This window comes from Somniosus microcephalus, chromosome 21 (assembly GCF_052327205.1).
Source record: "Somniosus microcephalus isolate GS21.2 chromosome 21, FLI_Smic_1.0, whole genome shotgun sequence".
NCBI classification, from domain to species: Eukaryota; Metazoa; Chordata; class Chondrichthyes; order Squaliformes; family Somniosidae; genus Somniosus; species Somniosus microcephalus.
Window position 1 is genome coordinate 55,027,851 of NC_141007.1, and position 23,391 is coordinate 55,051,241.

At 45.3% G+C, this 23,391-nt stretch overlaps 1 protein-coding gene across 4 annotated transcripts in view; it reads left to right on the forward strand.

Moving 5' to 3' along the window:
* The first annotated feature begins 689 nt into the window (after positions 1-689).
* fscn2b (fascin actin-bundling protein 2b, retinal) overlaps positions 690-23,391 on the forward strand; it is a 34,451-nt gene continuing 11,749 nt past the window's right edge. Inside the window, exon 1 of one of the 4 annotated variants that reach the window (XM_085963649.1) lies at positions 690-3,390. In XM_085963649.1, coding sequence (XP_085819775.1) covers positions 2,568-3,390 — 823 coding nt within the window. In that variant the 5' untranslated portion in view covers positions 690-2,567. The remainder of the gene's footprint in view (positions 3,391-23,391) is intronic. The other 3 variants (XM_085963651.1, XM_085963648.1, XM_085963650.1) reach the window with 3 other exon arrangements.

The following is a 23,391-nucleotide window of genomic DNA, read 5'->3' on the forward strand; positions in this document are numbered from 1 at the left end:
CACCTCCAAGTTCCCCTCCAAGTCACACACCATCCTGACTTGGAAATATATCGCCGTTCCTTCATCATCGCTGGGTCAAAATTCTGGAACTCTCTCCCTAACAGCACTGTGGGAGTACCTTCACCTCAAGGCGGCAGCTCACCACCACCTTCTCAAGGGCAATTAGAGATAGGGAATAAATGCTGGCCTTGCCAGCGATGCCCACATCCCATGAATGAATAAAGAAAAGAACAGGAGCAAGCTTGGTACTCATGCCTGCTACAGCTGAACAGCATGTATAGCCTCACACGTGAAAATGGCCACTGCATCACAGCTTAGCCAGTAACCTCAGGAGAGATGGGGAGAAAAGACCTAATATTTCCACATCATAAGACACAGAAGTGCCTGTAAATGGAAAAATAGGGATTATGTTTTAAAAACGGAACTTTTTGAAATTTTAAGACAGCCCAGTCAAAAAATGGAATGTCTAACTCAAAATGAGATATAAAAACGGGACTTTTTGAAATTTTAAGACAGCCCAGTCAAAAAATGGAATGTCTAACTCAAAATGAGATAGGTAGCAACTCTAAACAGCAGGTGATATATAACCGTTCAATCCTCCCCATGGAATAGAACACTCCACCAGCTATCCCCACCCCCCCACATAGATGGAATACTCCACTATGGTGAAGTGTCCCAACCACAAGCCAGGTTGTGGACTGATGATACCCATCAGTTTTGAAGGGGACAGACTAAGGCATTAGTTATGTTAAGGGCTAGAACTGGAACTTCAGAAATGGAAAATGAACGTTTTTACTACTCATGTCAAATACCTGTGCAGGTCACAAAATCTGGAGACAAGTAAATGGAAAATCTCCAGATTGATGCAGAACAGTGATATTCAGCATTTGATGGGTCATTTGTCTGTGACTAATACAATAAAGAGCCTTGCTCCACCCTCTTCCTAATCTGGAGAGCGGACTTGTATTTCTCCATTACTGTCTATCATTTGTGGCTCACTATAAAAAGTCTGTCTTTCCCTTTCTTTTCAGATCAATAGCTGACCTCACAAGGCTGTTCAGTAGTGCATGTTGATGATATAAGAACGGCGGTAGAATGACTCAATCCGCAATGAATCTCAAAGAAAACTCAATATATGGAGTATCCTTTGCAACTCAAAATATCACCATACTTACTACCATAAACACGAAAAAATTATTTCTCTGCTAATATTGAATTTGATGAATGTACAGAAGATCCACTCTTGATTCCTACTATTCTTGAAATAAAAAAAAAGTTAGGAAGGTTTTTGTTTGGTGTTTAAATCCTCTTAAGTGCTTGTTAATAATTCTGAGCTGAAAGCAAAGAAGAGGCAGAGTTGGTATCTACAGTATATAACATTCACAACAGAGCACAAAAATGTAATCTGGTTTACATTGAAATTTGTTTGGTGTTTTGTCATCCTTTGAAGGCACGTCGAATTTTGAAGTCTTTCAATCTGCTTTTATGTGTGTGTAAATTAAAGTTTCACACACTAGCAGCGAATACAGTAATATATTCCTTCACCTGCCATGTTCTTTAACTGAATATCTATTATATATCTATTTATGAGTTAATCTTCCGCTTTTTTTTTGTAATGAGTCTTTTACCAGGGAATCGCATAACTGGAGGTAGAGACAGCACAGATGGAGGAAGGTGTTTTGGAATAAGACAGGATAAAAGGATTAAAACCGAGAAACAGCGGCCCTGGGATAATTGCAAAGAGGATTAAACAGTAAAACTGGAGACGGCTGTAGGTGACCTGGAGAGAAGGAATCAGAGAACAGAGTAACTCTACACTCCAGCAAAAAAGAAAGAGAACGCCTAGACAACTCAACTGCAGGGAAGGCTATCACATTTCAACGGGTTTTTCACCTGAGATACTGCACAAGAATTCAGAGGGACAGGTAGCTGGTGACCAAAGCAGAGGGATGTATTTGAGAGGCTGGGCACGCTGGTGTACAAAGGTGAACTGAGAAAAACAGGAGAAAGGAAGGACTCTACAACCAACAAAGTAAGTCTGAAGAAACGTATCCACTGGAACGCAAGGGAAGGAAAGGAAACACACAAAAGGACCACTGTTTGACATAAAACTCCCTTTGTTGCTCCAGCAAGCTCTGCTATTAATTACAAAGCACTGGCAGTTTATTAAAATCTGTGAGCCTATAATCCTCGGCATGAACAATTAGAGCAGACTGCAGCAGCTGAGACAAGCACTTACTTTTTCACAAAAAGTCGACGTGTACAAAAGCCAATCTGAAGTACGAAGTCTTCATAACATGCAAATTCTTTTCTGAGGTACCCGTTGGATAATTGCAATTAAAGGCTTTATAAAGCATCGCAGACGAGCTAAGAGGTTAGGGAACTGGGCATTTAAGCTGACGTCATTGGCTGCTTCTATAGGATTTAGGTGTTTTGGCTATTTGGTCTAATTTAAATCTCTCAGGAGCAGATCAAAAAAAGTGCCTGTATTTGTGTTTCTGAGCTCCCACTGAAAAACCGTTCTAAAGTTCCATAGCGAGAAGGAAAATAACCTGAAAGAAAAAAAAATGCCCACTAACGGAACCCACCAAGCTTTAAAGATCCAATTTGGCTTAATTAATTGTAACAATAAGTACCTGACAGCAGAAGCATTTGGTTTCAAAGTCAATGCATCTGGTGTCAGCCTAAAGAAAAAGCAAATCTGGGTGCTGGAACAAGATGAAGGGAACAGCTCTGTAGTCTTTTTCAAGAGCCACCTCGGGCGCTACCTGTTGGCTAATAAGGATGGCAATGTGTCATGTGAGGCAGAGAAACCTGACGTTGACTGCAGGTTCACGGTTATTGCGCATGCTGATGGGAGATGGACTCTACAGTCTGAACCCCACAAGCGGTACTTTGGCGGATCTGAAGACCGTCTCTCATGTTTTGCACAGACCATTACCGATTCAGAACTTTGGTCCATCCACCTGGCAAACCACCCTCAAGCCAATCTTCTAAGTGTCAGTCGAAAAAGATATGCCCATCTCTCAGTCCAAGAAGATGAGCTCTCCGCTGACAGCAACATCCCTTGGGGCGTGGACGCCCTCATCACCTTGATCTATCAAGAGAAGAAGTATAGCATCCAGACTTGTGACAATAGATTTCTCAGAAATGACGGAAAACTGATTAAGAAGCGTGATCAGGACACTAGCTACACTTTGGAATTTAAAGCTGGGAAGATCGCCTTCAAGGATCATGAGGGAAAATATCTGAGTGCGATGGGGCCAACTGGTACTCTAAGATCTGGACGAAACTCAAAGCCCGGCAAAGATGACCTCTTCGATTTGGAGCAGAGTCATCCTCAAGTGGTTTTGCGGGCTTCTAATGGCCGCCTGGTGTCCATCAGACAAGGTGAGGTATTTTGCAGGTTTACTTAGACTACAGTTAAAAACTATAATCACTAAAATTTAGAAGGGCATATTATTCTTGTTACGAATTTATTGGGACTTATACTGTAAAAGTCAGCACTTACTAAACAATCAATACAGTGTGAAAGGAGAAAAATAACATTCATTCTTTTGAGAGGCAACAAAAAAGTTTCTGATAATGCCTTAAGGAGATGGAGTCATTTCAATTTCAATTATATTTTTAAAAGTGATACAATGTACTGTGCTAATAGGTCTATGCTGGCAAACAAAAAACAAGGCTGCGATTGTAGAATTAACTTTTGTTTATAGAAACCAATACTTTTATATCGCTTAAAAATTGCTATTTTGTTTTATGCAGCAGGCTTGTTAATCATGTACTCTAATTTTTCTTCTCGATTTACTAGAGCTAACTTGCTTAGGAGATTCAAAGAACTTCCATATACGTATTCTGTCCATGAGATAGACTAATACATGGTCTTAGGAACGACATTTTTCGATACCACCCCGAACTGTTTTTGTATATTGCAATAGGTTTTGATGAGTAGAATATTCCAGTAACAGTAAAGAGTTACGAGAACTGTATAGTGTCACTCTGCCCTAACTTGGGCTTTCAACCAAAGAAATCATTGGATTGCTTACTTTGCGTGCTTTCCAGCACGGAGATTATTCTTTATTTCTTCTTAGCAACTTTCTAAATCCTGATTCATTCATTAAAAACACATACAAGATTCTGAGGGGATTGACAGGGTAAATGCTGAGAGGTTGTTTCCCCTTGGCTGGAGTGTCTAGAACTACGGGGCATAGTCTCAGGATAAGGGGTCGACCATTTAAGACTGAGATGAGGAGGAATTTCTTCACTTAGAGGGTTGTGAATCTTTGGAACTCTCTACCCCAGAGGGCTGTGAATGCTGAGTCTTTGAGTACATTCAAGGCTGAGAGAGATAGATCTTTGGACTCATGGGGAATCAAGGAATATGGAGATCGGGCGGGAAAGTGGAGTTGAGGTCGATGATCAGCCATGATCTTATTGAATGGCAGAGCAGGCTCGAGGGCCTACTCCTGCTCTTATTTGTTATGTTCTTATTAGTTATTGTGGTGTTGTAACAAATGCATGATGGGATAGCCGGGATGCTTGTAGCCCTGTTTCCAAAATGGGCTCCAGCAATTGGCCAATTAAAAAAAGGTTTTCGGACGTAATTATTTTTAAGATTATTGTGACTTCACTTTGTCCTTTAATGTGAAAACAACATAAGAGGCTTTAAAGTCTCTGGAGGTAATGTTTGGAGTTCCCACTGGCAGCGGGGGAAACTATGCTCATTGCCGCTTCGTACTGGAAAATCGTGGGTGGTGAATGTACGATTGTCCAATGCAGTGGGTGAGCTGTCCAGCCACCAGTGTGAACTCTTTTTAATGCTCATACACAAAGAATGGCGATCGAGGCGAAGTTTTGGAGGAGGCCTGATCCCTGTGGAGACATACCCCAGCAGGGTTAACGCCTTCAGGGAGAAAATTGGCACAAACCCCCCCGCCTCCCCCCCCCCCACCCTCCCCCAGAAAAGAACCAGAAATCTGGCCATACCATTTGCTTAATGAAATGAACATTGGCCACAATTTAATAAAGACCTACGCAATGAAAATAGTGAATCATTGAAAGTCAAAGCTCAGTAATTTGAACAACCTTTTCCTGAGCCCGAGCTGCAGTTTTCCCTTCTCAACCAATTTTAAACACAACACTACATTGGGCTGAATATATATAGGGGCAGCATAAGTGCTTAAATGCAACCAACTGGGACTTCTGCCCCTGACCCCGCCAAAGTTCTTGGGCTTAGGGGGAGGTCCCTTCATCATTATAGCAATGGCAGGCACCTACGCCATTAGGAGCCCATCTAGAATGTCCGCCATAGAAGAGAGACCATAAAGTCCAATGGAAGAGTGGCTGGACGAGGGTTGCTGGGGACCGCTGGGAAATATCGTTATGCTAACCATTTGAAAAAAATCCCAATCTTTTCTTCAGGGCCGAGGCCACAATCCCACATGAACCATTAGATGGACCCCACTTCTGCCATTCGGATGGTGGGTCCACCTAGTCTCACCAAGTGTACCTCTATCAACCCTTTGCTGGGTTCTTCTGAGGGCTGGGAACGTGGGGACTGCTGATGACATAGGTACTGCCTGACCCCTATAATGTTGATGGTCATGTTGGGACGGGTGGAGGCTCTGTGCCCAACAAAGTATCCTGGAAACCCCTGTGCAGGATTCGAACCCTCCAAAACTGGATGTCAGCCTAATTTCCAGCCCTCCCTGCACATTCCTGGATGGAAGGGCTATGGATTTCCCCCCCCCACCCCCTGACTTGCTTAAGCAGTGGAAATGGCGTGGATTGAACTCTGGAATGAACTCTGTAGTATCCAGCCCTCACACTGCTATCACACTGGTAGAAATTCTGACCTCTCTCTACTCCCCCTCCCCCCACGCCTTGAAGTTTCAACTAGGTGGATGCTAGTGACTGTTCAGTGTAAACATGAGCCGCACCGACACAACGCTCTGCCTTTGATTTGTGTAGCTTTGTCTTCAGGGAGTAGGCAGACTGCACACTCACAGGTCAAGCACGTCCACACCAGGTATAACACAACAAAATGTAGAATGAAGCTCCTTCTATTCTGACCCAACAATGCAACTCAGTCCCAACCTTAGAAGAGCATCCCTAGAGCACTCGCATGACATATCTTCCAAGTGACACTGCCAATCATGGCCAAATTAGGGACAGTGAAGTACCGTAGGCACCTGACCACTAGGAAGTGGACTGAGGCTGCCCAAAACATTTGAAATAGTCCTGCAGGGCGCATACGCAACTAAGTTTGAAGTTAAGTTGGAGTAAGATTCTGAAAACATTTCCTAGAAATGATTAGTGACATTTTTTCCAGTTATTTTTCAATCATTATTCATGATGTTTTTAATGACTGAAATATGAAACACTTTTACAATTGTAACAGGATTTTTAATAGCCCTGTTGTTCTTCACATCAGTTTTGGACATTTCCAAGGTTGCTTCATGAAGAGAAGAGCATTTTTCACATTAAAGTCACATCCAAGTGACAGCAGTTACAGGAATAATCCAGGATACAATTTCCAGACTTTTAATAACGAGGAGGCTGCCGAGCCACCAATATTTCCTATTTCAGTATAAAAATACCTCTAAGGAACAGTGTGTGTGTCTTCAGTGGCCACCCACCATTGAGGTTTGTCTCATCCAACCTAGCTTCTTCAAAATAGCCATCAAGGTGATGTGCTAACCCACCTCCTTGACCAAGCTTTTAGTCACATTATCTGCTGTATCTCCTATATCTGCTTTATTTGCTTAACGTTGACTTATATCTGATTCTACTTCTGTGAAGCGCCTTGGGACATTTTTCAATGTTAAAGGCGCTATATAAATACAAGTTGTTGCTGTTGTTGGGATGCCTTGTGATCACTTCTCCTGTCTCTGATTAACAAGGAAATTATTCTTAGGCACTAACTTGTCATCCAACAGCCATTTTGATTGAGATAGTGTGTCAAAGCAAACCTAATGGTGGTACACGCTGATCTCCACCAGGATGGGAGTGGGAGTGCTACAATTGACTCCCTGACAGTTGACAGCTGATCCCGCCACTTACCTGGTCTCTTCAGGTGGACTCTTGGCCGTGTGACTTGCCGCTGCCTCCCGCCCAGAACAAGTGGGAAGCCAGCTAGCGGGATTTAAATGAGGCCCAGAAGTTAAAGTACCCCAGGCCTCATTTCTGCAGCAGCGGGTGAGTTTCTAACTCACACCAGTGCTCACCTGCCAAAAACTGGCCCGGAGTTAAATCAAGACTGCCATTCCTTTTCTCCCTTTAATCAATTTTTAATCTGGTTTGCTATCCTCCCTTAATTCCATGTTGAACCTTGTCAAGGGCTTTCCTAAAGTCCATGTACACTACATCCGCTGCATTTCCTCATCCACTATATCTGTTACCTCCTCAAAGAATTCTCTGAGGTTTGTCAAGTACGATTGTCCCTTTTGAAATCCATGCTGTCTACATCTAACTATTTTCTCTTTATCTAGATACATGCTAATTTCATCCTTAATTAAAGACTCTAAAATTTCCCCTATCACAGATGTTAAGCTAACGGGCCTGTAATTAGCTCTGGCGTCTTTTCTGAAAATGGGCACTACATTTGGCCGCTTTCCAGTTCTACAGCAAATATCCACACTCAATAGAGCCCTGAAATATAATTTCTAGGCATTACCAATTTCCTCCCTCACCTCCCTCAGGATCCAAAGTTGTATCCCGTTAGGTCCAAGCACTTTGTCTTAGCTTAACTAATTTATCTAAAATTTTCCTTTTATTCATCTCAATATCTCTCATCTCACTCTCAGCCACTTCAGGATTCATCTCCTCTCCTATGCTCTTTAGTAAAGTACAATGCAAAGTACTTTATTAAATACAAATTGACAATCCTCTCCTCTCAAATCTCTTTTTGCTGATATAGTTGTAAATACCATACTGTTTCTTTTGATGTTTTCTCATACTCTCTCTTAACTTTCCTTATCCCACTTTTAATCTCTCTTTTATAATTTTCGCAAATTCTCCTTTAGTTTTTCTTGTTATTATTCATATAGTCCTCATAGGCCCTCCTTCAATTTTAATCGGTTTCTAACCTCTTTATTTATCCATGGCATCCTAAAACTATTACAGGAAACTCTTTTTTATCTGGCACCGACGGGACCGGCCTGGTGCTGGTTGATCAAAAAGTCCAGATTATACAGAGAGGTATAGTAAAAGGTACGAGAGCCCCGTACACGGCCACAGATCCAGGCGTCCCTGTTGCATGGCAACAGGTGCGGGAACCCCGGTTACACGGCCACAGATCCAGGAACCCCAGTTACACGGCCACTAATATGAAGTAAAACTTACCTGAATCTACTCCTGAATTTTGTCGGTTAAGAGAGATTTTCGGTTATTTAGGTGCCGGTAAAAAGAGAGTTTCCTGTAATTGTTTCCTTCATTGTTAATGGCATATACTTATTTTGTACCTTCACAAGTTATTTTTTTAAAAACCATCCCACTGTTGCTCTACAGTCGTGTGTGCTAAGTTCTCCTTTAACCTTACCGTAGCTAACTCACTTCTCATCTTGCTAAAATCTGACCTAATCCAATCTGGTGTTCTATTTTTTTCTACTGACTTTTCCCCTTTCTAGTTGGATCTTAAACCTTATTATATTGCAATCACGACTCTCAAGGTGCGCATGTACATTTAGCTCGTCAGCCTGATCTGTTTCATTACTCAGAACCAAATCGAGCAACACCTCTGCATTTACAGGCCTACTGACATCCTTAAAAAACATTTAACCCGTAACACTACTTCTGTAAAAAAAATAACAGCCATTTAGCCATGACAGATTTACCTGGGATTTATTATGTCACTAATATTGCCAAGTTAGCAACTAGTTACAACTAGTTATAACTATTATTCGGAATAACTAGTGCGTAAACAAATTGGTTCATTGTTTAAAATTGTGTCAAAATTATCTTGACAAATGGGATTATTTTATTGAAAAGGTCAACCAAAATAAGTACAAATAAAACAAAAACGGAAATCTGAAATAAAACCAGAAAATGCTGGAATACAGAGTTGTTCAGACAGCAGCTCTCGATAGAAAAGATAGATTAGGGCAGAGAAAGAGTCTTACACCCGAAAGATTAACATGTCTTCCTTCTTAACAGATGCTGATTGAACTGTGGTGTATTTCCAGCACTTTCTGTTTTTATTTCAGGCCAACCAGTATGTTTGCTTTTGTTTCTGTCTTTTACTTTCAGTTTTAACATGAAGACAACAGCCAATATATATACATTTGGGAGTGCAAGAAATCAAGTGGGTAGATACTGATCATGGGCCTACAGGAGCACCGTAAGGGAAGGATAGGAAGCATTGGGGGTGGGGGGGATTGGGGTGGGGGGGTTGGGGTGGGGAGGGGGTTGGAGTGGGGGGGGGTTGGGGTGGGAGGGTGGGAGGATTGGGGTGGGAGGTTGGGGTGGGGAGGGGGTTGGGGTGGGGGGGGTTGGGGTGGGGAGGGGGTTGGGTGGGAGATTGGGGTGGGGAGGGGGTTGGGGTGGGGGGGTTGGGGTGGGGAGGGTGGTGGGGGTTGGGGTGGGGGGTTTGGGGTGGGAGGTTGGGGTGGGGAGGGGGTTGGGGTGGGGAGGGTGGTGGGGGGGTTGGGGTGGGAGGGTTGGGGTGGGGGTTTGGATTGGGGGGGTTTGGGTGGGGGGTTGGGGTGGGGGGGTTGGGGTGGGAGAGTTGGGGTGGGGGTTTGGGGTGGGGGGTTTGGGTGGGGGGGTTGGGGTGGGGGTTTGGGTTGGGGGGGTTTGGGGTGGGGGGGTTGGGGTGGGGGTGGGGGGAGGGGTGGGGGGTTGGGGTGGGGGGTTGGGATGGGGGGGAGGTGTGGGGGGGGTTGGAGTGGGGGGGTGGGGGGGGTTGGGTGGGGGGGAGGTGTGGGGGGGTTGGTGTGGGGGGGTTGGGGTGGGGTGTTGGGGGGGTCGGGGTGGGGAGGGTGTTGGGGGGAGGGGTGGTTGGGGGGAGGGGTGGTTGGGGTGGGGGGGTTGGGGGGAGGGGATTGGGGTGGGGGGGTTGGGGTGGGGGAGATTGGGGTGGGGGGGTTGGGGTGGGGGAGGTTGGGGTGGGAGGGTTGGGGTGGGGGGAGGGGATTGGGGTGGGAGGGTTGGGGTGGGGGGGTCGGGTTGGGGAGGGTGTTGGGGGGGAGGGGATTGGGGGGGGCGGTTCAACGTCAGGGAAATTTAATGAGCATACCCAGCAGCAAGGAGATGAATGTAAGGAAGCCTTTAAGGTTCAATACTCCGAAAAGAATTAAGAAAATATGAGTGCCAGACCTGCTTCCAGTTTTCCCTAACTGCAGCTAATGATCCCTTTAATTAGAGCTGTAAATGGCTTGCCTCCCAACCGGTCTCAAAACAGGTGCTCTACTCGGAGCTCCGACACGGCAAGAGAGCCCCAGGTGGGCAGAGGAAACGCTTCAAGGACACCCTCAAAGCCTCATTGAAAAAGTGTAACATCCCCACTGACACCTGGGAATCCCTGGCCCAAGACCGCACAAAGTGGAGGAGAAGCATCCGGGAAGGCGCTGAACACCTCGAGTCTCTTCGCTGGGAGCAAGCGGAAGCCAAGCGCAAACAGCGGAAGGAGCGCACGTCAACCCAAGCACCCCACCCACCCGCCCCTTCAACCACCATCTGCCCCACCTGTGACAGAGACTGTAGGTCCCGCATTGGACTCATCAGTCACCTGAGAACTCATTTTTAATGTGGAAGCAAGTCATCCTCGGTTCCGAGGGACTGCCTAAGAAGAAGACACTGCCTAAGAAGAAGACCTCGCTCAGTCTGTGTCGGGTTGAGGAAGTAGCAGTGGCAGCACTAATTGACACACCAATTGCATCATGGGTCCTGACAACATTAGTTGACTCCTATTTGAATATTCTAATTAGGCCCCCGCCTGCTTCTGGTGGGAGCACCGGCCGTCTAAATCGAGGTCATCCCGAAAATGGCAATGGGCAGCCCTCCAGCTGTAAGTTGCCATTCCACCCCCCCCCCCCCGATTTTCATCTCACTACTACCCTGCTTACAGGCGTAAATGAGGTGGTAGTGAGACAAAAATCAGCGCCTCCAACTGAGAAAACCGTTCTCAATACTTTCACAAAACTCCCCCCTTTCACCACAAACATTTTCTCCGTGCCAATCTTGTATAATTAAAATCTCCTGTAATTACGACTCTATCGTTAATACACTCCTTTCTAATATTCCTACAAATTTCATCCTTGATTTCCTTTCCACCCTTTGACGATCTATGATTAATCCCAGTAACGTACCCAATCCTTTGCAGTTCTTCAGCTCACTCTGAAAGGATTCTGTTTGCATTACTTTTCTGGTTAAATCCTTACACTCTCGTGCTATAACAGTGGGGGCCAATTTTTCTCTGCCTAAAGCCTATCTGTATCAGTTACCGGGGCTTTAAGGAGAGGAAGAAGGGGCAGAGCAGGTCTCTGCCTGTTTGCACTTGCTGTACAGTTGAGAGCCAGAGGGAACTTTGAAGTACATCTGTTGATGAATAATTATATATATATTTTTTAATTTCTCTCTTTGCCTCGTGCAATCGATTGTATTAGGCAAAGTGGCCCTTTAAAGTGTACGCCCTCCCTCCGTGACTCATAGCAATGCTGGACACCAGCATGCACTGGTGTATCCTGTACCCGACGTTACTGAGGTGCAAATGACAGGATATATGTCATAAGTGGGAAGACCACCTCTTGGAAAGCTGCCCGCCTCCCTTGTGTGACACACTGGCCCCGATTTTCGGCTTGTGTGGGAAATGGTCGGGTTTCCCCGAATGTGGGGTTTCTGACACACATAAAAAAGTGTCAGCCAGCTCCACGCAATTTTCCCTCAAGTGGCCAATTAATTCCCAGCATGTGGGAAGTCTTGCTAATTGTCCAATTCGAGTCAGAAATCCCCACAGTATGATGTCATCATTCGTGGTGCTTTCAAGGTCCATAGCAAGCACTGCATCCTCTGAAGGCTTCCAAACGAACCATACAGGATGGCAGAGGAGCCTGCAGCAACTGTGGCCAGTGCCAGACCCTGAGCTGCCTCCAAATTCGACGAGGCTTCACTGCAGGCATTATTGGATGGGGTAAGGGCCCACAGGGAGGTCCTCTTCCCTAGGTCAGGGAGGAAGAGGTCTCCCACTGAGACCAATGCTGCATGGATGCAGGTGTCAGAAGATGCCAACTCGCTGGGAGTCACCAGAAGAACCTTGGCATTACATCTCTAACTCCTTCCTTTACTCCCCCACAGTACCATCCAGAGCCCCCGTCCTCACTGTGGAGGAGGAAGAGGCTGTGCAGCCAGACTCCTCAGAGGAAGCTCCAACCTCTGAGGGTGCAGCGTCAGCAGAAGTAAGCGCACCCAGCACCAGCGCAGACACTCACACCTCGGGGGAACCTTTGGGACATAGAGTAGTGTTGTCACCTGGTGTTTCACAGCTCACAAGTGAGCCTCAGCAGATTCTGGAGACAGGGACAGCAGTGGAGAGTCCTCGTCGGAGGGCGCAGGATTCTGCCAGCTCAGCTCAGCTGCGCTGCATGTCGACCCTCTGCCTCTGGGTCCATCCGCAAGAGAAGAGGTGATGGATCTCCATGCACAGATGCAGGAGTCTCTGGCAGGTTTTGTCTCCAGGGTCGCTGTGAGTGTGGAGCGAATGGAGGAGTCCACAGCGACCATGAGCAGAGCCTTTGTGGAGTCATTGGCGCATGAACGCATCACCATGGAAAGGTTGGCAACCTCCATGCAGGAGATAACTCGCCAGGGTACGGAAAACATGGTGAATGCTCATAAGAGAATGACATTTCTTGAGGAGCGTTGGCCATCTGTTGAACAGAGAAACCAGATCTTCATGGAAGTCCTTCTGAGTAGGACTGCCAGTGCAGAAACGGGTCCCACTGGCCCCCTAAAGCGCAGTAAGGTGCTCTCAAGCCACTTCCAAGCGCTGGCCCCTTCTGGCCTGTGCAGCTTCAGGTGAGTGAGCAGCAGCCTGGTGCTCCTGGTGCTCATCCTGCTGTTCCTGGTTCTGCTGCTGCCGCCTCTGCTGTTGGAGATCCTCTAATGCCAGGAAGGGAAGGTACCAAAGGCCTCCCATGCTTCTGGCAGATGCCTCCGTTCAGGGGGCGCTGAGTTAGGGTGGTGAGAGGGGCTTCCCAGGAGCTCACACTGGAGAAGTGTGTGAGGCTCCAACTTTCTACAGCTGTTCCTAAGCCTTCAAAAAGTTCCCCCAAGCCTTCATCAACAAGGTCCTGCAGCCTGCAAATGCTGCCTCTTTAAATCTTTTCAGCCCTCATTGACCTGCAGCTGACAGCAAGCAAGCCAACTGTTTTCACGGCAGCTCTCATCAGCGGGGTTCCCTGCAGGCGTGTTTGATGTGGGGAAAGCCCGAAAGTCGCAACGGCCCCAGAAAATCTACCTCAACAAGGAGATAATTGCTCATTACTGTTCCGACAACCAGTCCCGCCAGCGGCGGCCGGGACTGAGGCGGGTCGCGTAGAAACGGCAGTCCGAAAGTCGGACAGGGCAGGGAATCAGGCGGGGGGGGGGGGTCCTGACCCACTTTTTCACCAATTTTCGGCCCCCGCCCGCCTGGAAAGCCGCCCGATGGCGGCCAGAAAATCGACCCCACTGTCTCCCACTGCTCCTAAAGTGCAGTAACTTTGAGCTTAAGCAAGTGCAGCAAATGCTGAAACCATTCAAGAGCTCACACATCCAGCAAGATTTTCATAGCATGGGTCGCTACTGCCCTGTCATTGTAACGCTTTTAAACTGTACAAAATATAAAAACGTAAATGTATAATACACAGTACACAGTGAATCCAATTATTTATGCTACTGGGATGCATGTTTGCACAAAAAGTGGGAAAAGATTTAACATAAGAACATACGAAATAAGAGCAGGAGTAGGCCATACGGCCCCTCGAGCCTGCTCCGCCATTCAATAAGATCATGGCTCATCATCGACCTCAACTCCACTTTCCCGCCCAGTCTCCACATCCTTTGATTCCCCTAGAGTCCAAAAATCTATCTATCTCAGCCTTGAATATACTCAAAGACTCAGCATTCACAGCCCTCTGGGGCAGAGAATTCCAAAGATTCACAACTCTCTGAGTGAAGAAATTCCTCCTCATCTCGGTCTTAAATGGCCGACCCCTTATCCTGAGACTATGCCCTCTACTTCTAGACACTCCAGCCAGGGGAAACAACCTCTCAGCATCTACCCTGTCAATCCCCCTCAGAATCTTGTATGTTTCAATGGGATCACCTCTCATTCTTCTAAACTCCAGAGAGTATAGGCCCATTCTACACAATCTCTCATCATAGGACAGCCCTCTCATCCCAGGAATCAATCTAGTGAACCTTCATTGCACCGCCTCCAAGGCAAGTATAGTTTTCCTTGGATACTCTCTGTAATTCTTAGCAGGTCCCTTGTATTTCCTTACTTCCTCTTACCAACTTTCCCTAAGATGTCGCTTGTCTTCATATTCCCTCTGTTCAACTGGGAAGGCTAATGGCATTTGGGAACTGAAGTAAAAATATTAGGTGTGATTCCACAATCCTGCACTCCCAGCCAGGAGTTGCATTGTCAGGGGTCATGGATCAAAGAATCAGGCCTACAGTGTTGTAGTCCTATCTCCTATTCCTTGTGAGTGCGATTTAGGTTTGTGTATATTTTTATGGACTTTTGCACCTTTTTGCCATTTTGTTTTAGAAGGTTCGTGTGATGGTATGGCACTGGGGTTGTTTTGTTTTCATATCTTCACACTGTTCCCTTGAAGAATAGAGTGAAGCAATGGAAGGATTTCCAGGCTGATTAACAGTCTGACAGACCATGATCTGAACGCTCCCTCCAGTGCCATAACCATCTTTATCCCAGCCGTATATTGAGAATTGTGAAAATAAAATCCAAGAGTGCTATTGCCAATGTACGCAAAAGTGCGTTACCTAACTAATACTGAAAATGATACCATTTCATACATTTTAGTACAATAACATTGTAGTGTAAACTGCCTGAAATCAGATTAAAAATGTGAAAATTCACATGACTTTGAAAGATCAGAGATCAATTTGCATCTTATGCCACATTCAATCAGCCCCATTAATGGCTGCAGGTTTCGAATATACTTTTTCTGTTTCAGTGTGAAAAACACAAAGTTCTTACTGGTCTGTACTTGTAGCGTTGTTCTAGCCTAGATTGGGTTAAGCCGTCTCCAAGGGATTTTTTTCAATTTTATTTTACTTTTAAAGCTAAGTTTTATGAATTATGTCAGCGAATAGGGGCCAACCGTTGGATTCCATGGTAACTGGCAGTCATCTACCCAAGTGGTCGTGCCAGAACAGGTTTACTTGTCCCAATGGACACTGGTGGAACAAACTAATGGTTTCTGCTAAAATGTGCACTATTGGCTCATGGAGGCTGGGCAGGTTATGATGAACACTGAACCATTTTGTGATGGCCTACAGCCTTTTGAGCACGCGGATTCTGCAGTCCAGTGTCACTGAGTGCTTTTTAGGTAAATGACACTACTTGTTCCACATTATATCCCGTCTGATAGATTGTAGGGTTCTGCTGATTAAATCTCAAAAACTGATAATTATTAAAGGACTGCTTTTTTTTAGAAATTTGTAGACTGGTTTCTTTTTGCTTCTTTAGAAATCACCGCTAGACTTTTCAGTATCCTCCTACTCATGTCACACACTATAATTTATCATGTTGCTCCTGGCTAATGGCCGAGCCTGGGTCTGATGCACAGAGAAACACTCAGTTTTTAAATAGACAGTAGTACTCACATGTGCTACCGTGTGATAGTTGGAGAGCTTCACCAACCGCTTCTTCCCCACAGGATAGCAATAACTCTATCTATTCGCTACAGATAATAAAAAATAAGTTTCAAATTCCATTGCCTTTATTTATTGAAGAAACAAGATAATAGCATGCAAATTGCTGTCACTGATGTTCAATGTACAAATGCTTAATGTGCTCGTGCCAGCTTCCTCTCTCCAATATTTTAACCTGTTAACATCCCTGTTAAAATACCAGAGGCAGAAATGTGGGTTTGAGTTAATTAAATGTCTGTACGATGACATCCCTCACAGTAACGTCTATCCTGATGTGTTTATAACGCATGGTTCAATTTTCCTTTAAGCACTGTAAAATTATGTAAGGCAAAAACAAACGACTTTTTCTGCAAATGAGACAAAATCCCTCCCTATAAGAATACTGAAACATTTACTCTGAGAAAGTATTGTAAACTAGGCTGAAAGAGCCTCTGAGCAAGAGCAGTTCTTCATAAAATACACATCAACATCCCCCAGGGTCACCTTACATTGAATAATTTATCAGTATAACTACTTGATGAAAACTGTTCACATTCCCAAAGCTCTTTTATAACCAGGGAGAATTGGCAGTGTAACTCATAGGAACAGGAGTAGGCCATTCAGCCCCTTAATCAGTTCCGCCATTCAATTAGATCATGGCTGATCTGCACCTCAACTCCATTGATCCACCTTTGCGCCATATCCTTTGATACCCTTTCCTTACAAAACTCTATCGATCTCAGTCTTAAACTTTTCAATTGACCCCCAGCATCCCCAGTCTTTTCCGCTACCTATTGTGTAACAATGTGCTGCCTGATTTCACTCCTAAATGACCTGGCTCTAATTTTAAGATTATGCCCCCCATGTTCTGGATTCTCCCACCGGAGTAATCATTTCTCTATCGAATCCCTTTATCATTTTAAAGGCCTTGGTTAGATCACCTCTTAAACTCAAGGGAATACAAACCTGTCCTCATAATTTAACCCTTTAAACCCTAAGTCTAATTCTGCTGACTATGCATTGTGCCCCCTCCAAGGCCAATATATATCTCCACTCCCACTCAGACCTCACCGTACTCGGCCTCTTACATTGTTCCAGTGAAGCTCAACTTAAGCTTGAGGAACAGCATCTCATCTTTCGATTAGGCACTTTACAGCCTTCTGGACTCAACATCGAGTTCAACAATTTCAGACTATAACCTCGGCCCCTATCTTTTTTCATTTCTTTTTTCACTCTCTCTCAAATGGCAGCTGTCAATCATTCTGCCATTGCCATTTACACTTCATCATTTACAAACATCTTTTGTTTCTTAACTTGTCCCATTACCATCTCCTTTTGCCTTGCACCATCATCCCTTTTGTCACTTAATCTCTCCTGCCTGCCATCCTATCACAGACCTTCCCTTTTGTTCTTTCCTCCCCTCCCCCCTTTCCCTGCCCCTACACTTGCTTAAAAACCTGTTCCATCTCCAACTTTTTTCAGTTCTGACGAAGGGTCATTGACCTGAAACGTTAACTCTGTTTCTCTCTTTACAGATGCTGCCTGACCTGCTGAGTATTTCCAGCATTTTCTGTTTTTATTTTATATTTCCAGAGGTTTGGTGCCCAAAACTGAACAGAGTACTCTAGATGGGGGTCTGACCAAAGCTCTGTACAACTGAAGCATTACTTCCTTGAGATAAAGGCCAACATTCCTTTGGCCTCTTTGATTACGTTTTGTACCTGCTTTTTGTGGTCTGTGCACACGGACACCCAAATTCCTTTGCTCCTAGCCTCTCACCATTGAGAAAATAGTCCAATTTGTCTTTTTCAGATCCTAAGTGGATAATCTCACACTGAACGTCATCTGCCATAGTTGTGTCCACTCACTTAGTCTGTCCGTGCCCCTTTGTAACTTCCTGCTCCCATTTACACAACCTACTATGCCTCTTCATTTAGTATCATCTGCAAACTTGGATAAACAACTTCCTATTACATTTCCTACGTAACAACAGTGATTACGCTTCAAAAAAGTACTTCAATGTCTGTAAAGCTATTGGGACATCCTGAGGTCATGAAAGGTGCTATATAAATGCAAATCTTTCTTTTTTTATTCCTTCATCCAAGACGTTAATATGTGTTTTGATAAGCTGAGGCCCCAGTGTCATATCCCATCAATCAGAGTATGTTCCCTTTATCCCTACTCTCTGTCTCCTACATCCAAACCAATTACCAATCCATATCGTAAGGTTAGCTCCAATTCCATGAGCTTTTATTTTTGCTAACCATCTCTTATTCGGAACCTTAGCAAATGCCTTCTGGAAGTCTGAGTAGACAACATCCAGTGGTAGAAATTGGACCTCATTTTGCCTGTTTCTAGGGCGTAAACCCAGTGTAATGAGGCCCATTTTCAGGGATTAACATCCGACACCTCAAGCACACCCGAAAAACTTAACCTGAAGTTAAACTGGGCCAATTTTCAGGTGTCCCCTGGCAGCCGCCTAAAACAGACGTTAAGCTCCTTAAGTGTGTAAATGAAGGACCTAACATCTGTTTTAGGTCCCCTCACAGAAATTGGAGAGCAATGAGCGGGGCAGGCATCGGGCCTCCCCTGCTCAGAATTCTTCAGCGACTGCTGTGGATTTGGCAGAGGCCACCAACAAAAAGGTTTAAAGGTTTAAAGCAAAATTTAAAAAAAAACTTTCCTGTGGAGCCAGGAGGAGCAGGAGCTCTTGGTAGCGGCGTTCTTGTCCCCCGACCAAATTGCCAACGGTTGACCCAGAGCTGCGCATTCCTCCAGCTTCCCAATGCATTGGTTTGGGCGAACACTGCCTTTTTCTTTTCAGTTCAGTTCTTATCCTTAACCTCAATAGTTACAAAAGTAACTGTTGTGATTCTTGAAACAAAAACGCAAGAGCTGTTGCTCCATGGTCAAGGTCATTCGCTCCTGCTGTCTAAGGGGCTTAGCGCTGTGGTTGCAAATTGCTGAATTTGTGAGTTTGAATACAGGCAAATCTGCCAGCCACACACATGATGAGTTCTGTCAACACTCAGCCAGACTCCCAGCAGGTATAAAGGAGGATTTAGTCAAGGATGGGAGGAGAAGATATATACACTTGGGGATGGGGAGGAGATCACATTAATCGCTGCAGTAGCTTATGTCCAGCCCTAATTGCTCAGTCAGTATCTCCCTGAAGCCGAGTATCTTGGGTAACAGGTTATATACTCCATCTTGCTTCAAAGCAACACGCAAGTTTGCTGTGGGTTTTACAGTACGCCACTTGTTACTCATGAGTTATGATGTCTTTCTCATCTATTAGACACACTTAACATCCCACTGTTCTCAATCTTCCACACAATGAGCAGGCTCGAGGGGCCAAATTGCCTACTCCTGCTCCTATTTCTTGTGTTCTCTCCCCTCCCATAAAAATGATTATTTCATGGCATGCACCTTGTACCTGTTCACCTGTAGATTATCAGGTTTTTTTTTTCCTTCAGCCATTCTTTCTGTTAATGTGTCGTGCATTCTGTGCAGCTTTGGCTGTGTAGTTTTTACGTTCTATTTTCATCATACGTGTGCGGTGGGTTTTCCTGGTACATGGCAGGTGGGGAAATTAGCTCTCAGATTAACTAGCCTGATTATTAGGGAGATTTCCAGTATAAAAGGCTAACCAACGATACGCTGATTAATAGGCCAACTATTTCCATTGTGCCTAATATAAGAAAGTGGATAATCTATTCCCATGACAAAGATGATTATAATTTTGCATTGCACATCAGATTCAGTCTGAAGGTAATGGGCTTATAAACATTCGCACGCAAATGTAGAAGAATGAGACCACTTCCTACTAATAGTATTAATGCAAGGATTAACAACTGTTACCTCATAAACTATTCAGACCATCTCTACTTAACTCTTAGAAGACTCTGGTGAAAGAAAAAATACCACTGAATCTATCAAAACCAACCTTCAGAGAATTTAAATGGAAAGTACTGAGCAGTACATTTAATGCAGGTTTCAAAGAGTGATAAATGCTTGGAATAATCTTCCAAGCATATCAACAGAGTCAAAAACATTGGCCTAGAAATTCGGTGGCACCAGTCTCGCCAGGGCACTGGTAGTACTGCCCCGGAAGGAGTCGTGAGCGCCCGCCGGAAATTCAGTTTGAGCGCCCCAAACGGAAGCGCGGCGCTACTCGAGGCGCCCCGCATCCATCTTGGGGCGCTGCAACTGAAGTTCGCAGCGCAACCTGCCGCAGCGCCACACGCTGCGGCACGGCGCGCTGCGGTACTGCAGGCCTTCCTCCCCTTCTTAAAGGGGAGGGGCCTGCTGCAGCGCGATCTAAGATCGCGAGTGCCGGCAAAAGAGCCCGGCACCGAGGAGAAGTGCCGGGCTCTTGGGAGATAGCCGGCACAACGCGGGGGGTAGGGGCTCAGGAGGCCGGGGACGGCTGCGCGAGGAGGTGCTGGCAGGTGGCCAGCAAAAAAAATGGCCGCCCCGCACCTCAGCGCCTCTACCGCCGCAGGTAGGCTCCCCTGAACCGGTCGCAAATTGCGACCGGCGTTACAGCAGGGGGCGCTATCAAATTTCGCGATCGGGGCAATAGCGGGGCGCTGCGCACACTGATGACGTCATCAGTGGCGGTGCAGCGCTAACGGCTAGCGCCGCCATTAGCGCCCCGCTAAATTTCGCGGGAGGCGTGGCCAGTGGCGCTAAACCCACCAAGTGCCCTCTTTGGGCGCTAACTGGTGGCGCAGCCCACCGAATTTCTAGGCCATTGAGTTTACTTATAATTCTGTCAGGTCCCAAAATGAGAGAGTCAGAGCTGGCATTTCCTCACGTCCCGTTTAGCCACCGGAGGAGGGTCAGAGTGGGACTTTGTCCACCACACAGATTCTAACACTGACCCCAACCCATTTTGTTGGGTCAGCCCTCATTACAGATGCAGGGTGGGATCCCAGTGGTATCTCCCCTCAGCAGAGGGAGCCCGTCACTGAACGGAAGGGAAATGCAGAGGTGCTGCAGCAGGACAATCACTGCAGCATCCAGTGTGGGGGTTGGAAGAGCTAACATTAAAGGGGGCACAAGTCCTCTGATGAAAATAAATCTCGGGCAAATGGCTTGGAACAACGATTTTCACCGAGTTTGATCCATGCATCACTATCACATATAGGGGACAAGTTTCCAAGTCTGCACTGCAGGCAGCACGAATTGGAAATTCAACCATGCACTGCAAACAATCAAATGAATAATCACGCTCAAATTTCGGATTCGCGCTATCAGTGGGCAAGGCCTCCCAGTGGCAATGCAAACTCGTAAAATTATCGCGCTAAAGTATCCTTATCATGGTCTCAACAACCAGCTGAAAGCTGATAAGCATTTCCAAAGTTAGCTGTGGCCCAGCTCTATTCAGTTAGTCACTTTACTTCTTGTGCTTTATGATTTATGTGACGGACTGATTGGAGCAGCGACAATTAATCTTCCCCCGGAGCCACTGTTTATCACACTGGTTCCTTTCATTGTTTTCCATGATTCCATATCTGACTAACTGCACATAAGAAACACATTGGTAATTATATTTAGAGCTGGCTGCCATTTTGACAATACTTCATTGTGCTTTTAAATACCATTTTACTAAAAATATAATAATGACACAATGCACAATATTTTTTTAAATGATTTTGAATAGTAAGTTACTGAAACTCTGTCTGAATTTAATCTACACCGAGGTAGATTAGAAACAAAATCAGAATGCAACACTCCTTTTTTAACCGCTTACTGAGCTTTGTTTATCTTTGCTACAAACCGCCTTAAATACATAACAAATCTCATGTTTTCTCCCTTGCAGGTTACGCTGAGCTGGGATGGTACAGCAAGGGGTGTTAACGGGGGCTGCAGATACCCCCACTGGCAATAAGTGTTGCTGTGGGATTGGTTAGGAAGAAGAGCAATTCAAGGCAGGGTGCAAAATCCAACTGAATTAGGCAGACACTAAAGCCTTGGACTGAAATGTGCAATGTGTGGGTGGGAGTTGGCACTCTACAGCTTGGGTTGCTGGCTGCCCAGAGGTCTGTTTCTGTTTTTAAAATTAATTTTTATTCCCCCCCCCACCAAATGTTCTCCCCTTTCTTCCTGAAGGTGTTGACTCGTTGCTGGGTTACAGTTCCGCAGGCAGGGCTTGTCTTCCAGTACCTCACCCAAGTGGCAATTACTCATGCAAGGCATTCGATGTGAGAGTGAGGGAAAAGGGCTGTGATCTTCTACACACACACACACACTTACTTCCAGCAGAGGTCACTGGATAAAGTGTGAATCATGTGCCTTTCACAACCTCATGACATCCCAAAGCACTGCACAGCCAATTAAGGACTTTTGAAGTGTAGTCACTGTTGGAATATAGGGAAATGTGACAGTCAATTTGTACACAGCAAGGTCCCACAGACAGCAATGAGATAATGAGCAGAGAATCTATTTTAGTGATGTTGACCAAGAAAACACCCCTGCTCTTCGAATAGTCCTATGGGATGTTATACATCCACCTGACAGGACCTCGGTGTATGCAAAAGACAGCACTACCAACAGTGCAGCACTCCTTCAGTGTGGAAGATTATGTTCTGAAGTCTCTGGAATGGGACTTGTACCCACAACCTTCTGACTCAAAGATGAGAGTGCTACCACTGAGCCAATGTTGATGTAGAGGAGCGGTATCGCATCGCCCACCTGTTAAACTGCCCGCCCAATATACAGTTCTGTTGAAGTCAATGCAGCTGAACATCGGGTGGGGAGTATAACGTGTGGCCGAGTGATTCCGCCCATTTTGTGCTACCGTCCAAGGCAAATTTCTACTCCTCTGTTTCTTTTTAAATATTCATTTCTTTGCAGAAAGTTTCACTTAGTTGCCGGTAATTAACAATCTCTTTCAGTTTGTCCCAAACCATCAGATTTGATGATTTTTCCCATATATCATGACCCAACCTAATGCTCAGAATAATTTGTTGAACTGATGTATGCAATACTACGAATCATAACTGGACACCTTTAACAGCAGATGAATTGTGATTAACACTTTTCAAAATTTACATTGAACAGATTGAGGGAGTCACAATACATCACTGATTGAAACCTAGTCAAAAGTGTATTCCACTCCACCATTGTTGGAGCAAGTTGCTCTGTTCCTGACCCTGTAACAGAAACCTTCATGTAGAAATAGATAAGTGTTTTGTGACAAAGGGTACAACAAAATATTTTCATTATTTAGGCTTTGAGGCGTGGGCTGATACTTCTCCATCAAAATAAATAAAAATAACAATGTCAATGTTCCAAATGCACATTGCTGGCATGGAGTTTCACCCACCGAGAATGAAAATCGGGAAATCGCTGCCATGCTCCCCATGGTTTTCCATCCGTTATTGTTACGGAGGTAGAAGTAAGCAGTCTTGGTGAGGGCTAGGATATGGGTTTGAAGCTCAGATCTGGTCCAGCAAGATACTGAGGTGAGGTTACATACTCGCTGTTACAGCCTGATTGACCAGGTGGGGAGGCAGAAAGAATCAGTGA